We start from the raw sequence: 18135 nt of genomic DNA on the forward strand, positions 1-18135 counted from the left end.
CACAGGGAAATTGAAGGCAGTGATGATTCCCACCAGGCCTAATGGATTCCACTGTTCAATAAGAGCATGGCCAGGCCCTGAGGTGTATAAATATTCACTGAGTGAACATATTTGTTACAAATAAAATCCTAAGCCATTTCTCTTCAGACCAAAGAGTATTCCTGATGCTTCTGCAGATTACCTCACAGAGCCAAAGGATTAAGAACATACTACATAATGTAAAACAGAACTGTTCATGACTACACCACTTTACCAACTATACTAGTGTTCATTATACCTCATACCTCAGGAGCTGCAGACGTAAGGGCATTATGGATCCCATTTGGAAAATAGAGACATGTCATAAAATAGTAGGAGGTTCCCCGCAAGAGATGTGAGCACAGAGAGTAACATATAAACAGAGCACAGAACATCCCATTCTCAGGTCTGTGATCTTCATGTTGTCTCTTGACCTCTCTAACTTCAAGACAAGAAAGCTCATGTTTCAGGCTCAGGTTGGATGGATTACAACATGGAGGCCAGAGGACAACAAAACCCAGTTTTCTTCTTCCACTCTGGATCCTGGGAATGGAATTGAAGTTGTCGGGCATCCTGCTAAGGCATCTTGCTGGGTCCACAGAAGAGTGAGTGTTTGAAGCTCTGTATCATGACACAAAGCATTAACCTTAACTGACTCCAGGCTTACTTTCAGAAGGCAAGGTGGGCCCCCCGATCATCCTCGACAAGCCAGATGCATAATCACAGACGTCCACATACTCCTGAACCTCTCCTATTCCTTCCACTAAGATTTTCCCCATCTCCAAAGACACCTAAAAATAGAAAAATCCAAGCAGAGTTTGTATATTACACATTAAGCTGAGGACAAAATAAAACATTTTATGCAGGAAATAAACTAGGAAATCTTTTCTTTTGAATTTTTTTTATTTACTTGCCTTTTTGTCTTATTTTAAATATATTATTGTTTATTAATTCTTTGACAATTTCATTCATGCATCATCTATCATGTTTTCATGACTTAAACCAAGTAAATTTTTTTTTTTACTTTTCTCTCTTTCCTTTAAAAAAAAAAAAGGATTTCAAAATTTGTTTTTCTTAGAGCTGGAGAGATAGCTCTGTGTTTAAGAGCACTGACTGCTCTTCCAGACATCCTGAGTTTAATTCCTAGGAACCACATGGTGGCTCACAACTATCTATAGTAAAATCTGATGCCCTCTTCTGGCAAAGAGGTGTATATGCAGACAGAGCACTCATACACATAAAATAAATAAATAAATCTTTAAAAATTTTGTTTTTCTTAAAAATCATCATCTTAGGACACACCTGTAAGGTTAATCTTTTTAAATCTGATTCAACCTAGTGAGGCAAAGAAGCACACAGAACTCCAGCAGTTAGGAGTCTGAGGAAGATGGATCACTTGAGCCAAGGCTAGACAACACAGCAGAAACCTCAGTCTCAAACAAAACAAAACATGTATGAACTCAGGACAGTCTATTCTTGACTAATACTCAAGAGATCACTAAAAGACTTCAAAAATACTTTACCAGTCTTCCCAGTAATTGGATCTTCTCCCGCAAGGCATCGCCAATCTTTCTGACTATTTCTCCTCGCTTTGGGGCAGGAATCTAAGAAAAGAGTGGAATTTTGATGTCAAAGACCATGCCTGTGTCAGAAGTGCTCCGCAAAAGAACAGACTGCATGTAAATCACAAGAGGCTTTTTGGGTCACTGTGATACGGCTAACATCCCTGGAGCCACCACTTCTGAGAAGCATGGACAAAACCGGCAACAAACCGTTACGGATCTCGAAGTGGGAGAGAAGTGAAAATCAGGAATTTAAGGTCACTCTCTGCTATGTAGTAAACTCCATATTAATCTCAAGGCCAATCTGGGCTGCTTCCTGAGACCTTTTCTTAAAGGAATAATTAATAAATAAGGAGAGAAAGCAGATCATAGGCTGGAACCCACTCCCCACCCGTCCTCGTAACACCCCACTCCATCCTTCAGAGCCCCACTGAGCTGCAAGCTGAAGGCTCCATTTTGCTCTCTTTCCCCAGAGCACCCATACTTCTTAGATCAACTTTTGTGGACGACAGCATGGGAATGTATCATGTTGGAAACACTCTTACTCTTGGAGCAGGCAGCTCCTCATCCAGCAACTGAGCTTGTGTGCTAAAACAAACAGATAAAACAGCAACCACTGTACACTTTTCCTAACAGAGAACGTGACGTGTGAACTACACAACAGCCATAAAAGGATCAATCTCTAAAACGAATGGATGGGCATGTAAGAAAAGCACAGAGGAACTTCGATGGTGTAACACTAAGTACAAACACTTAGTGCAAACATTCAACCATTGAGCCATCCCTCCAGCACCAAAAGTAAGTATTTATGTAGATTTTCTGTGTGTGAGGGAATGATGGATGGAAAGGTCAGGGGACAACCTGGAAACCTGGAGTAGTTGGTTCCTTTCTCCTACCATGTAGATCTTGGGGATAGATCTTGGGTTGTCAGGCTTGGCAGTAGCTGCCTATTTCCACTGAATCATCTTGCCAAGTCAGTCATCTTTATGATACATGTCCTCCTTGTAACAGTAACTGAATAGCACAGATCCATCCTTCCTAGAAGGGCATAGGTGTCTTCATATTTCTTATGAATTTAGCTGACACAGTTGACAGTCAAGCCACATTGTTGAATATCAGCTGAGATCAAGTATATATGTCCTCTACCTTCCATGAGTTAGACATTTTTTAAAAATAATTATGATTTATTTTATGTGTAGGTGTGTGCCTCAGTGTATGCATGTGCACTATATGTGTGCAGGAGCCCACAGAAGTCAGCAGAGGGCCTCTGATCTCCTGAAACTGGACTTACAGGAAGTTGTGAGCTTCAACATGGGTGCTGAGAACTGAACCTGATCTTCTGCAAAAGTAGTAAGTGCTCTTGAGCACTGGGTCATCCTCCAGTCCCATGGGGCAGACACTTAACTCCAATCAGTCTCATGGCTACCAAACAACTGCCTGGGGGCATCACTGTAAACAAGAGAGCTCTAATTCTCATGCAGTAGAAGGATAATTCAGTGACGCGGCAGAGATAGGAAGTGGCAGACTACACGAAGGGGAGCAAGGTTGTACAGTTGGAGCAGGACTTGCCAATCAGTGTTACTATGGGAGACGGGAGGAAGGCCTTTAAAGTGTAGAGCAAAGACTTAAAACATGACTGTCATCAGCCAAGTAAAAAGACAGAGAAATCAGAGGGAAGTGCAGGGCCTGGGCAAAGGCCAAAGGCAGAGAGAATGTAGTCATTTTCAAGAGCAAAGAGCTCAGAGAAGCAAGAGAAGAAAAGAAGCAGCCACATGGCCAAGGGCCAAAGATCTAACAAAAGGCATGGATCACAGGAGATTTTAAAAAGGAGGAAAAAAAAACAACCATCAAAATACACTTCAGTGTATTGCTCTAGGACCAGTTGTAGAAAGTGACTGCAGAGAGACAGGTCTCGTGAAGATCATCAGGTTAGACAAGAGCTAGTACGAAGATGGCAATAGACAGTGTTGTAGTTTGCAGTGTATTTCCAGGATAGATGCTAATGTCAGGGCTCAATGTGGTTTGCAGGCGGGCCCTCGGGATAGGTGAAGTCTAAGGGAAGAAGCTATGGCTTCATTACGGCCTGTAGGAGGAAGAGTCACCTGCCTGAGTACGATGTCTGTCCTGTCTTGGGATTTTATTATATAATCATCACAGAGACTTATCACCAGATCTGGCCCCTCAGCTTAGGACTGCCCAGCCTCCAGCTCTATAAAACAATTAATGTCTTTATAAATTACCTTGTTCCTGGTACTCACTTAGAGCAACAGAAACCAGACTAAGACATAGCCATGTATCTTAAAATGTTCAAGGTTTGATAGTTGGCAACTGATTCACCACTGATTATTGATCAGTTATGCAGTTTTCCCAACTAGACTCTATGCCAGAGCGCACTAATAAACAACATCACCTAACCTGGCATCTTTCGCTTTAGTTTCAGCTTCCCAGATTATCCTCAGGAGGGACACGGAGTGAGAAAGCATGAATTAGGGTTTGAAGAGGACAGGAAGAAAGGAATAAGGAACATGGAAGAGAGCTACATTTCTAGCATCAATAACAAGTGTAGCTGGAATCACAGCTCAGTTGGTAGGATGCTTGCCTAGCATAAGTAAGGCCATGTGTTCAATAACTGTCACTGAATAAAGCCGGACATGTTAGCAAAGTCGGACATGTCAGGAAATGGAAGCAGAGAGATCAGAGGTAGCAGCCAGTCTGGGATACACGAAAGTCTACCTAGCTCAATGGACAAGAGTACCCACTGCCAAGCCTAAAGACTTGAGTTCAATCCACAGAACCCACATGGCAAACAGAGAGAAGTGACCTCTACCTGTGCATGGCACATGTGTAACCAACCACATACGTACACAAGATAAATTTTTACAAGTAATTATAAAAGTTGGGGGGTTAAGTATACTTGCTGCTCTTAGGATCAGGGCAATATTCCTACCATCTCCATGGCACCTGGAAACTGTCATTCCAGCTCCAAGGAGCTGACCCTCCTCCAAGGGCACCAGGCATGTACACAGTACACACATAGATATAAAATGAAATAAATAAATCTTTTTTTAAAAAAACTGGGAAAAGAAAAACCTCCAGGACCCTGTCCCTAGGTCCACATGAGAAGTCCTAAGCACTATACACTCCCCACCCATGAACTAACTCCCTTCTAGAATAGCCAGAAGGCAGCAGAGGAAGGAAGAACGCAGACTGAGGGCACGCTGATACACAGCTTTAGTTTCAGCTCTGGGAAAGCTCAGACGGGAGAAACACTTGAGCCCCGGACATCAAATCCAGCTTGTGTAACAGTGAGATCTGCTCATAAAGAAACAATCATATGGGAACACTGATACATAACAGGGGCACACACACAGCTCCAGTGATCTGGTATTGGTTTCTCTTTACAGTTACGAGAAAGGATCCATTTCTGACCTCAAGGGACAAAAGAGTTTTCGGCTCTTCATCACTAGCAACAGAGGGGAAACTGAGGACACACAAGGGACATGGAGGAGCAAGGCGAGGAAAGTCCTAGATAGAGCTCATGCGTGAGAAGACAAGTCTCAGTCCTAGCCAGGTTCTCTGTGGTAGCTGTAATCAAGAAAAAGGAATCCGTTTCCAGCCAGGCATGGAGGTGTGTAACTCTAACACCAGCACTGGGGAGGTGAAGGCAGAGCTATCAGGAACTCAAGGCCAGCTGTGGCTATATCAAGCTGGAGGCTGCCCTAAGCTACGTTAAACCCTCTTTCTCAAAATAAACAAATAAAGCAGCTTTTATAAATTTCTTTTATATTTATCTTTGTTGTTGTTTACTTGTTTCTGGCACACTTCTGTGGATTTTTCCCTTTGTATTTACTCTTCTCTCATATATTACGACCCAATGGCAGTTTCCCTTCCTCCTTCCTGTCTGTCTTTCCCTCCATTTCTCCTCAGAAAAGAGCAGGCCTTCCAGGGACACCAAGCAAATAAGGCATAACAAGCTACAGTAAGACCAGGCACATATTCTCATACCAGGGCTGGACAAGGCAACCCACCAGGAGGAACAGGGCCCCATAGGCAGATAGGAGAGTCAGAGACAGACCCTGCTCCCACTCTTAGAAATCTCATAAGAACACCAGGCTACACAACTATAACATATACACAGAGGACCTCTCAGACCCATGCAGGCTCCCTGATCTCTGTAAGCCCACTTGAGTAACACTGAGTTGATTCTGTAGGCTGTGTCCTTGTGGTGTCCTTGATCCCTCTGGCTCTGCTGATCCACCCCTTCTTCTGCAGGACTGCCTGAACTCTGCCTAATATTTGGCTGCAACTGTTCACTTCATTATACCTTGTTTTTATCTCCCTTAAAGAGAAATGTTCGCTTTGAAATTTCTAGGCATAACTGGAATGAAGCAAACCAGTGTTCTGTTGTGATGCAGGCAAAGCCAAGAGAGGAAAGAGGACAGCAGAGAGCCTCATGGGAAGGATCCTTCAGAGGCTGCAGACCAGGACAGCCTGCTCTGATGTTTTTGTCTGAGGCCCAGTTATGCCTTCTCTAAGTCACTGCCACATTGACCAGAGCGCAAGAGGACTGTTAGAAAAAGCTGTATCTGCACTAAACTTTGAACTCAATTGCTCAACTCCAATTCCAACAAGTTGATCCTTTAATGGCCTAGCTTATTCATCTAAGAGTGACCTTCCTGACTTACTCAGCAACTCCTCCATCTGGAGCTCAAAAATGTGCAAGCTGCTGAAGGAATGCCGAATACAATCTGGCACTGTGAGATAAGACATTATCCGAGCTGAAACGGAGATCCTAAATTCAAAAACAGCAACAAAACAATACAGCACAATAGCTCGGAAAGATTAGCATGACAGCAACCACTGCAGCAAGGGAGACAGACTGAAAAGTCAGCTAAGGAGGGAACCGAGATGGCTGCTCTGCAGGTAAAGGCACTTGCTGCTCAAGCCTGGTGACCTGTTTGAATCCACAGAACCCACAGAAGATGGAAGGAACCAACGCTACAAAGTTGACCTCTGACCTCCATATGCCCATCATGGGGCATGTGTACACACATCACCACCATCATTATCATAATAATAAATAAAAAGTGTTTAAAATCAGTTTAGGAAGACAGACCCTGACACCACACAAACTAATCTCAAACACTTTTATTTACTCTAGAAAAACACACATAGGGATAAATGCTTCTGTTTCAAAGACTTGTGAATGATTCCAGCATTGGAGACTGACTGATGCAGGAAAGAGAAGAAAGCAAGCAAGAAAGAAAGGCAGGTAGATCAGGGCTGGAGGGACATCTCAGCAATTAAGGGAACTTGTTGCTCTTGCAGAGGACCCAGGTTCAGTTTCCAACACCCACATGGCAGCTCACTACCTGTAACTCCAATTCCAGGGGATCCAGGGCCCTCTTCTGACCTCTGAAGGAACTAGGCATGCCTGTGGTACACAAACATATATTCAAGCAAAACTCTTATATGCATAAAATAAATAAATCTCTTTTTAAAATGTTTTGGACATGTAGGGTGGCACATGCCTTTAATCCTAGGCGCAGGCAAGAGACAGAGGCAAGAGGATCTATGTGAGTCCAAGGGCAGTCTAGTCTATAGAGCAAGTTGTCCAGGACAACCAGGACAAACAGAGAAAGTTTAATGTGCTGGGAGAGGTGGCTCAGTGACTAAGAGCACTTGGTTCACCATGTTAAGGAGGACTCCCAGCAAATGCCAGTAACCTCGCTGCATGAATGGGTCAGAAACAGGAGGATTGTGGGATTTCCTTGCTGGCTTCCAACCTATTAAATACCCTGCTTCAGAGGAACAAGCAGAAAGTGATCAAGGAGGATACCTGAAGCCCTCTTCTGGCCTCTGTGCACACACAGGCACATAACATAACACACAAATAAACAAACATCTTTTTAAAAATAACTGGACCAGTGAGATAGCTCAGTGGATAAAGATGAATCCTTGGCAATGTGTGTCTGATCCCCAGGTCCCACGTGAAGGCAAAGAGAACTGACTCCAAAGTTGTCTTCTGACCACCACACAGGCTCTGTGACACATGTGTGAGCATACACGACTCATGTGCACACGGACACACAATAATAAACACCAGTAAGTATGCATTATCCTGATGCTGATATACATACACAATGTGATCCTAAAACTGTGTATGCTTCATATAACACGTATAGAAGAATTACAACTATGATGCAAACACAGGAGAGCTGGGAGAGACACGCCAGAGGGCAGCTCTGATATCCATCTGCACTGAGGACGTCGGGATGAGGAAGACTAAATTTGGTTGTCTTACTGCATCGTCCTTAAGCCAAACCAAACAAACAAAACAAAAAAGCCAGGCAGCTGTTGAGATGGCTAAGTAGGTAGGGCACCTGCCACCAAGCCTGATGGTCTGAGTGTAATCCCCACACACGGGATTATGCTAGAGATGCTTGCCATGTGCCAGTTCCGCTATAAACACCTGCCAACAATACATGATCTAGAGATTTAATCCTCACAGCAACCCCAGAAGGCGGGCTCTCACAGCCTCCCCTCTTTATGAAAACCCTCAGGTGGAGGAAGAGGATGCTGGAAGACCCAAGCGATTCCTTCTCTCCTCCACTCCACACTCCACAGCCACCTAGCAGCGGATGAGTGAGGCCCGGCCCAGCAGCCCTGACAATCCTCACTTTGGCTCTGTTAACCCATGATGGATGGTGTTCAGAGATGAAGGAGGCAAATTCTGCCTCCTCGCCAAAAAGGAACTCCTTAGTCCTGGGAAAATGCTCTGGAGGCAGGCATGCTGTGAGACATTCTGTCCCTGGTCAGTCTCAGAGGAAAGGCAGAGGAACAGAGAACAAAGACCTCTCCTTCTTTTGCTCAATTAAAGGTTTAGGGGAAAAATATTCAAAGCTCCAGTTGACACTGTTCACCAGAGTTTCATCTCTTTTGAAGTTACCCATTTTTCTGATACTGGTTTTAGAATATCCAAGAGGAAATCAGCACATTCTTCAAGAATGCACATTTCAGCACTTTCCCATGCTCATCTGTCTTTCATAAGTACATCAGGTGACCTGTTCTGCAGTGGGGACCATAAACGCCATACTTACATCTGCCCAGATGTTCCAAGCTTTCTTGGCTTTCCCTATGGTTTCTTCATAGTCTTTCATGCTGGCCTAAGTCAAGAATGAGAGTGAGGGAAAAAAATGAGAAAGTACAAGTGAGAAAGAAAAAAAAGAAGCTGTGTCTGCATATACTGATTGGCTGATTAGAACTGCACACAGGGACAGTTGGTGTTGGCGCACACCTTTGATCCCAACACTCGGGAAGCAGAGGCAGGTGGATCTCTGTGATTTTAAGAGCAGCTTGGTCTACAGAGACAGTTCTAAGACAGCCAGGGCTACACAGTGAAACCCCGTCTCAAAAAAACAAAAATGAATCAATTAAGTAAGTAATCAATGCAGAGACGTTGGAATGTTGCAAATCCTGAGCCTAATTACCTTATTCTGGGCTAGTTTTCACCCCCTTGAATAAGCCATTCCTTGCTCACCCTGGTGTCCGTCAGAACTCCCATGTCATGACTTAAGAACTGACATTCTATGACTAACCAACAAAAACCTTTTGAAATCTATCAGCTTAGCAGATCACTAGTTCCCACTAACCCAAAAGCTAAAGAATGCCATCAGCAGATACTGTCCCCATCTTACCATCACCACCGCTCTGAGGTGTACCAATGTATTTTTAAATTGCTTTGGTATACAACTTTATCCTTCTGCAGCTATAAAACTCTATGGAGCAGCTTCCCTGGGGAAACAACCTGCGTTTCCCAGGCATGAAGGTCACTCAAATTTGGCTCCAGAATAAGCTATTTCCTGTTCCCTGTATGGTAGGAGCTATGGTTTTCACATTGATCACACATACTCGCCTTCTAGAACATACAAACATCTTTGCAAAAGAAGTGGAAACTTTCTTACTGTCCCTAAGACTCATGGACGATACTGATCTCAACAGCCTACAATCCTAACGTCTGTTTACAAAGCTGGAGTCGTAGCTCAGAGCAAAGCTCACCTCTAGCATGGTTGAAGCCCTGGGTTCAATTCCCAGCATGGGAGCAGGGAACGTGTATTCAATTAAACTAAAGTGGACCTCTGGAGTTGACTCAGAAGCAATACCCAGAGGGAGACTAGGAATGTAGTCCAACTTGTCCAGCATGTATGAAGCTCTGGGTTCAAGCCCCATCATAAACCGAGTACAGTCCTGCAGGCCTATAGCTAAGTTCAAAGTCACTGTTAACTATACAGCATGATCAACCCTAGCCTGGGCTACATCTGATCTTCTATCCAAAGAACAATAAAGAGACCTTTTGCCTTATCCTCTCTATGATTCACCTTTTCTAGCTAATTCCACAGAGCAAGGATGGGCAGTCTCTGTAGACAGTCTCAGAATGAAAAAGAACTTCGTGAGTCTGTACATCTGTGCTGCCCGTAATCTTTGCCTCTAAAGAACGCCAGCACAGTTCCCTGCAACAGCTTGAATTTTTATAACTTACCTGTCGGACTCTTGCTATTGGCTCATTGTTAGCAGGACAATAGGTCGTAATTACCTTGAAACACACAAACAAACAAAAAGTGACAATCATACATAGAAATTATAATCATTACCAAGATAAAAAAAATAAAAGTAAAATAGGAGCCTTCAGGCTAACTTCTGCTATGACTAACCCACTCTTCAGAACAGTCTTGAGTTTCTCACCTTCTCATTAGAAACTTTCTGTAAGATCCATGTATTGGTCATCTAAATACGACATTCAGAGGCATATACACAACACACCTAACCTTCAATGTAGCCACAACTGACAAGTTTAACAAACTGCTTTTCCACCTTACTCTGCCTACCCTCTGGTCTGGAAACAGAACGCCTAAGTCCAGACAAACTACAAAAAGGCCTATGTTAATGAAACTGGAGTCTCTCCAGAAAAAAAAAAAAAAAAAGACAAAACTAAAGAACACCTAAAAGATTAGGTTTTATCAAAAGACACTAATAAACAGATGATGCCACAGAGAAGCAGGCGGAGGATTCAGGTCAGTGGTAGAGTGCTTGCCGAGGGTACACACGCCCTGGGTTCAAGTCCAAACACCAAAAAGACAAAAGAGACAAGGGGGCGAAACTCCCAATTTCATGGTAGCAATTAAAATCACCTGTATCTCCTATAGCCCAGGGGAGCCAAAAAGTTGCTTTTCCTGTAACAAAGCAGGTTCTAGTAGAGTTGAAATGTCATGTTTCTGAAAAAACTTTATTTCCCTTTTAAGTATGAGACACTCTCCTAAGTTTGGGGCAACCAGAACCTTACCTGTCCACTGAATGTTTTATCACGGTGCTAAGTCTGGGCAATAAATAATGAAAATCAAATCTTCACGGGGAGAAAGTTCACAAGATTTCAGCCAGGACGAGCTTGTTACAGATCCCAAGCAAGACTGCCATACGGTTTAAGAAAGCATTGAAATTTAGCCTTCCTAGCAGCTCCCAAACGCCATCGACTCCTCACAGCGCTAAAATCTAAATTCGATTCTTCTTGCCTTTCTCCATTAGAAAACTTCTGCTGTACAACTTTAGAACTTCCCATCCCGGTCTATCCTCCCTCAGCTCCAGTTGGGAGGTGGGAAGGGAGACGCCCGCCTTGCGGCCTCCTGGGCAAACCTTGGCTACAATTTTCCGGGACGCCAGCATACCTCTCCCCGGCCTCCCCAGCTTCCATTATACACTCCATCGTTTTCCTCGCGGAGCCCCAGGTCTTGCAGCCAGGCATACTGGGGATGATGGATCAGCAGAGTGGACATGAGGGCGGCAGGCCTCCTCCAAGGGCGGGAAAGCTTGCTGGCCTTCACAGTCTGCACGCAGAGCCGGCGAGCCTGACGCCACATAACGAGCTCAGCAAGCTAGAAGCCCCTACCGCAGGGCAGTCCGGGAAATACAGCCCCGCCCCCCGCCCAGGAGTGTCCACTTGGCAGGCCCCGCCCCCTACCTGGTTCATTGGGAGGCCGTCCCCCAGCCCCTTCTGCGAGCGCTCATTGGGCAGACCCCTCCCCCGGGGAGCCCATTGGACAGCCTTGCTCCACCCCAACACGCCCCCTGCCCACCCCCATCCTCTCCGGCTGGGCTCGTCCGGATCTTATGCTCTGGGTAAAGTGGCTGCCTCAGGGTCTGGGGCGGGGACGGGGTTGAGAGGGCGGGGACTGCGCCATCCGCTACTTCTGAAGTCCGCTATGTGCGAGCCAAGCTTTCAAATCACCGCACGCTGCTGGGCGGTACTACGCTCAGGGCTCCGGTGTTCTGGGCATGCTCATTCCGTGGATCTGGGCTGGGACCTGAAAAATCTCAGCATTTCTAGTCAGCACTCAATTAGCGATGACGTACTGATCTCCGTTGTAGCCCAGGGAGGTTTTTCAGTGTATAGAGGTTTAAAGGTTATTTTCACTGCTTTGGTAAATTACAAATATTTCCTAATAAGTGGAAAGTATCACATGATTGCTCCGCCTTCTAAATATGCTGCCTCGGTACATTCTTACTTTTAAAGAACAAACATCGTTTTAATCAATGTCCTTCACTCTCTCCATGTCTTTTTTTCTGCAATATCCTTGCCCCTCCCTCTCTTAGAATAACTGTGTCATTCCTCAATAACCAGGCCTATCTATATGAGGGAAATCCTAGCATCTCATCAGCACTAGCCACATACATTCAAATTAAATAGGTGCCACCGTGACATCCAGCCTGTTACTCATTTTGCCATTCCCAGGCCATGTCAGGTCTCTCAATGATTCCCCGCCTATGTGTTCAATATGCTTCGATTGCTTTCTACTCTGCAGCCAAAGTCACAAAAAGATACAAATAGGAAAGGAAAAATCAAAAACTATACTTATTTGAATATAATATACATGACCTTTTATTTAAAAATCTCTAAAGATTATACCAGATGCATCTAATGTCTGTTAACACTTTTAGCAAAGCAATTAGATACAAAATCAATATACAAAAATCATTGGACTTTTTTTTAAGACAAAGTCTTACATAGCATAGACTGGCCTTCTGCTCACTATGAGGATGATCTTAACGCCTACCTCTGCCACCTGAGTGCTGAGATTATAGGCAGGTGCAAATGTGCCTGACTCTACACTGCTAGGAACTAAAGCCAGGGCTTCGTGTATGCTGGGCACACAGTCTACCAATGTAGCTACCTGACTAATCTAGTGGCTTCTCTATATAGCAATAAGAAACATGCTGAGGAAGAAGAAAAACAACCTCACTGGCCATAGCAACAATAATGATAGTAATATAATAATAATAATAATAATAATAATAATAATAGGTTCCATCTCCAGCATGCATAACAAAGCTGGATATAGAAACCACGAAGACAAAGAGAGACAGTTTAGACAGTGAGCAATAGAAGGACGGGAGAAGGAGAAGAGGAGGTAAGTGTGAGCCAAGGAAACCTACATACACACATGCAGGAGAATGTCATAAGGAGACCTGTTTCTACAATGAAAATGCACTGGGGCTGGAGAAATGGCTTTGCGGTTGGGAGCATTGGCTGCTCTTCCAGAGGACCCAGGGTTCAATTCTCAGCACCCCCACAGTGGCTCACAACTGTCAGTAACTCCAGATCCAGGAGACTTAACACCCTCACACAGACATACATGCAGGCAAAACCTACCAAGATAGATTATTTAAAAATTTATAAAATTTTTTAATAAAAACAAATTATTTTTAAAAAGAAAGAAGATACATGATTTTTAAACATACATTTAAAAAAGGGTGGCTTAGAGGAGCCAGAGGGATATATATATATCAAAGAATATATGAAATATATATTTTAAGAATATAAAAAAATACTTTTTAAAAGGGATGGCAAACACTTAACTCCTATGAGTGGAGAATTTGCCATTATAATGAGCAAAACATACTCCAGGTCACCTCAAAAGAATGCACCCAAGTGACCTGCAGGTGTGGAATGGTTGGTTACAAGGACTTGTGGAGTCAGAACCATCACCACCAGCAGCCCCCCAGCCCACCCCACCCCCAACATTTATAACAATATAGGGTCAAACTGTCCTCGGTAGGACAATTAAAAAGACAATAAATGGTTCAAAGGGTAGAGGCACAGAAGGCCTGAGTTCAATCCCCAGCACCATGTGGTAGAAGGAGAGAACTGACTCTAGCAAGCTGTCCTCTGACCTGTACACACAGGTCATGGCATGTACTTATGCATACACTTGCCCATGCCCACCCACACACTAAATATACAAATAAATGTATTTAATTTTTTAATAACTAAAAATGAAAAGACAAGTAATAGTGAAAATCAAAGAAAGAGATTTGAAGCTCAGCAGTCACAAGCACTTGATGCTCTCACAGAAGACTTGAGTTTGATTTCCAGGACCCACATTGGGTGGCTTATAAAGGCAGTGGCCTGTAACTCCAGCTCTAAGGATCTGACCTCTGGCCTTTGGAGGCATCTGTGTGTGCACCCACACAGACACAGACACACACACACATTAAAAACGAAAATAAGATTGCAGTCACATCACCAGTCTTGTAAGAGGACAGCAGCTTTTCCCTAGTATGCACATGAGCTTGTTCCCTAAAAGTACCTGCAATGCCTAGGGCTAACATTCTTAATTACCACCATATGCAACTAATTCAAATTACTGCAGACCCAAAAGTAAGAGTTAAAACTCTTAGAAAAAAAGTATTAAAAAACAAGACTTTCTTTGCTGTGACAAAGTGTTTAGTTATATCCTTAGCTATCCACGGAATCCATACATTGCCACGGTTAGAAACAGCACAGGGACTCTGAAGCTGCTATCCCCCAAAGCCTGACTCTTCACTCCGGCCTGAAGACAGCGGTAGGAAGGCCTTGTATCTCTGTCTTCATTTCCTATGTGTCTCTATACTGCTTTGGCATTTTAGATCACACTCCTGCTTGACTCCACACTTTAACATTTCCTAACAGTCCACTCGGCTATTAATTCATCAGTAGGTTGATGAGATTAGCTTTCTTATAATCTGTCACCTCGGCACCATTCAGTGACCAAGCTTTCAACACATGAGCTTTTGGGGTCATTTAATAGTAAGATCATGACACATGCCTCCTCTCAGGACACATATTCCACTGGGGGGGGGGGCCCGGGGGGGGCTGGAACTTGTAGTGTAACTGACCAGATGACCACACTTTTCCGGTCATGTCCATTCCTAAAAAGCCAGTTGTAACTGGGCACAGCAGTGCTTGCCTTTAATCCCAGCACTCAGGAGGCAGAGGCAGGCAGATCTCTGAGTTTGAGGCTATCTTGGTCTACAGAGCAAGTTTTGGGCTAACAGGGCGACACAAAGAAACCCTGTCTGGAGAAACAAAACAAGCAGAGAGGGGGAGGGAGGGAGGGAGGGAGGGAGGGAGGGAGGGAGGGAGGGAGGGAGGGAGGGAGGGACAGAGATTGCAAAGTGTAAGAATTCAATGAAAGAATCAAGACTTTGCCCAAAAGATAACTTTAAAACTTTGTTATTTAAGCCCTTACCCTAAAATCCAGTTTACATTTCCTGCTTACTGAACGTCAAAAAATTTCAACACTACTAAAAAAAACAAAAACCAGGAACAGATGGCCTACAGAGATAAAGTTCATTTTCCCAAAGACAAGGAAGGACACTGAAAACAAATGCACTAAGCAGTTTAGGGCCAGAATGTCTGGAAGTTTGAGTTTTACTAGGTTAGCACTCCTCTCTCATCTTTAAATTTAAACTATGGACCTGAGGGGCTGGAGAGATGGCTCAGCAGTTAAGAGCACTGGCTACTCTACCAGAGGTCTTGAGTTCAATTCCCAGTAGCCACATGGTGGCTCACAACCATCTGTAATGGGATCTGACACCTTCTTCTGGCACACAGGTGTACAGGCAGATAGGGCACTCATATACATCAAATAAATAAACAAACAAAAACTATGGACCTGGCTAAAAAAAAAAAAATCCCTTTACAAGAAGAAAATTTCCTTTACAAAAAGAAAGTTTTTTGGATGTAGGGCAAGTAGGAGCATTTTATTTCATTCTTAATATTTGTTGTATCTTTAGACCTTGCTGTAAATTACTTTTCTTTGCGTAATGTAACAAAGTTGCAACTCCACGATCCACTGTGGTGACAGAAAAGCACAACTTTCTGTTGCGCTCACGCCCATCTTGAGTGTGGACTGCCCTTCCCCCACCTCTCACAGTGGCCAGCACTCAATCTGCAGTATGCACTATCCCTTATTTTTACCAAGCTTGCTAACTTTGCTTCTCTCTGGTCCTGAAATTCTTTTCCACTGTGCAGTCAAGGATTTAACTTTACCTGAATTATATCCCTCCAGTGAGATCCCTCAGGCTATGGGGAAGCATTGCTGGCCTATGTCTCACCACCAGAGTGGTGACATTTGACAATTACCATGGCAATAGTCACAAAGAGAAAGGGGAGGTGGGGAGGGAGGAGAAAAGGGAAAGAAAGATTTAGATAAAGAGACAGCTCTTTGAAATATTCTCATTTCTGCCAGGATAAATGTTATGAGTTCATATGAGTGTGCGTGCATGTGTCCAGAAGACAGAGATCAATATTGGGTATCTTCCTCCATCACACTCCATCTTATATACTGAGGCATCTCTCACATGAACCCAGGGTTTGATGATCCAGCTTGTCGCCCTAGTCAGCATTCCCTGGGAATCTCCTGTCTCTTCCTCCTAAGTGCTAGAATCACAGGTGAGCTGCCATGCCCACTTGCATCTTAAGTGAGGACTCAGGATCTGAACTCAGGTACTCATTGCTGTAGGACAAGCACTTTCCCTAATGAGTCATCTCCCAGCCCAACATTTCTTACATATTCTAGAAACAAACCCCTCAAAGTATGAACCCTGCCTGGTATGGAGGCTTATGCCTTTAATCTCAGCACTCAGGCAGGAGGCAGAAGCAAGTAGATCTCTGTGAGTTTCAGTCCAGCCTGGTACAAATATAAAATTCCAGGCCAGCTAAGGCTACTCTTTCTCTCTCCAAAAACAAATCAAAACAAAACAAAACACCTTTAGAGATCAATTTAATAAAAACATTATAATAAACTTAGACTAAAATTTATACCATAGCTTTTCCTCCTTTCCGCATCCCCCCATTTGTTTGTTTGTTTGAGACAAGATTTCTCAGTGTAGTCTTGACTGCCCAGGAACTTGCTCTGTAGTCTTCGAACTCAGAGAGACCTGCTAGCCTTTGCTGGGATTAAAGGCAGGTATCTGACCTTCCCCTCCCCCAAGGGGGGGGGGATGGTGGTGCCGGATGGAGTCCCCTTTCTTAAGCCTTCAAATTCAAATTTTAAGCCTTCAAATTCAAATCAGGAGTAGCCTACTAAATCTCTCCAGTCCACAGATGGAAGATTGTGTGATTTCTCCTGCACCGTAGTCACATGAGCCAATTCACACATTCTAACTGTAAAACTTTCCCTAAATATAGATTATTGTCTCTCTGTGAACTCTGACCAATACAAACTATAATCACAAAATCCTACAAGCCAAGCATCAGATTGGCTTGACATCAACTAAAATACTCATTAATGATTAAATAAAAATGGTAGAAGCATCTTTTCAGTTCTCATAAAATCATGGATAAATATCAAAAACACTACAATGTTTGGGTTTTGGGCTTTATTACAATTTCGGTGTTGCTTGCATCATTCATTTGCCAATAAGTTGAGCATATAAAGCTTGTAAATTTTGTGAGTTATATTTCAATAAAGATGATTTTGTGGTATCAAGAGTTGAATTTAAAGGTGGTTAAAAATGTATGGAATTAACTAGAACAGAAGACATCCAGCCATGTTCAAAGACTAAAACATGGTTATGGGAAATGAAAACTCAGTGTACTGGCTAGTTTTGTGTGTCAATTTGGCACAGGCTGGAGTTATCACAGAGAAAGGAGCCTCCCTTGGGGAAATGCCTTCATGAGATCCAGCTGTAAGGCATTTTCTCAATTAGTGATCAAGGGTGGGAGGGTCCCTTGTGGGTGGTACCATCCTGGGCTGGTAGTCCTGGGTTCTATAAGAAAGCAGGCTGAGCAAGGCAGGGGAAGGAAGCCAGTAAGCAGCATCCCTCCATGGCCTCTGCATCAGATCCTGCTTCCTGACCAGCTTGAGTTCCAGTCTTAACTTCTTTGGTGATGAAGAACAATGTGGAAGTATAAGCTGAATAAACCCTTTCCTCCCCAACTTGCTTCTTGGTCATGATGTTTGTGCAGGAATAGAAACCCTATGACACTCAGATGATGGAGAGCTATAGCATGAATGTCATTTCAAAACCTAAAGAATCAGTTCTCTCCACGTTGATCTGTAGGCTCAATACGCTTAGTGTAAGGTACAGTAACTAAGACAATATGATATTGGCCCTAAGGTAAACAAAGCTCAGTGGAGCAGAATGGAGCATTCAAAGGGGCTCACTTACAGGCTCTAATCATATTGTTCTTTTGTTTCTCTCTCTCTCTCTCTCTCTCTCTCTCTCTCTCTCTCTCTCT

At 43.6% G+C, this 18135-nt stretch overlaps 1 protein-coding gene across 1 annotated transcript in view; it reads right to left on the reverse strand.

The window, feature by feature from the left end:
- The window catches only part of Aldh7a1 (aldehyde dehydrogenase 7 family member A1), a 30908-nt gene extending 19378 nt beyond the window's left edge, over positions 1-11530 (reverse strand). The window contains exons 1-6 of the mRNA XM_028777162.1: positions 11300-11530; positions 10120-10173; positions 8681-8746; positions 1542-1622; positions 686-809; positions 4-77 (exon numbers count right to left, since the gene is read on the reverse strand). Of these exons, the coding sequence (XP_028632995.1) occupies positions 4-77; positions 686-809; positions 1542-1622; positions 8681-8746; positions 10120-10173; positions 11300-11491 (591 nt within the window). The 5' untranslated portion in view covers positions 11492-11530. The remainder of the gene's footprint in view (positions 1-3; positions 78-685; positions 810-1541; positions 1623-8680; positions 8747-10119; positions 10174-11299) is intronic.
- Between the last annotated feature and the right edge of the window lie 6605 nt (positions 11531-18135).

Source organism: Grammomys surdaster, unplaced genomic scaffold, assembly GCF_004785775.1.
Source record: "Grammomys surdaster isolate TR1022 unplaced genomic scaffold, NIH_TR_1.0 278, whole genome shotgun sequence".
Classification (NCBI taxonomy): domain Eukaryota; kingdom Metazoa; phylum Chordata; class Mammalia; order Rodentia; family Muridae; genus Grammomys; species Grammomys surdaster.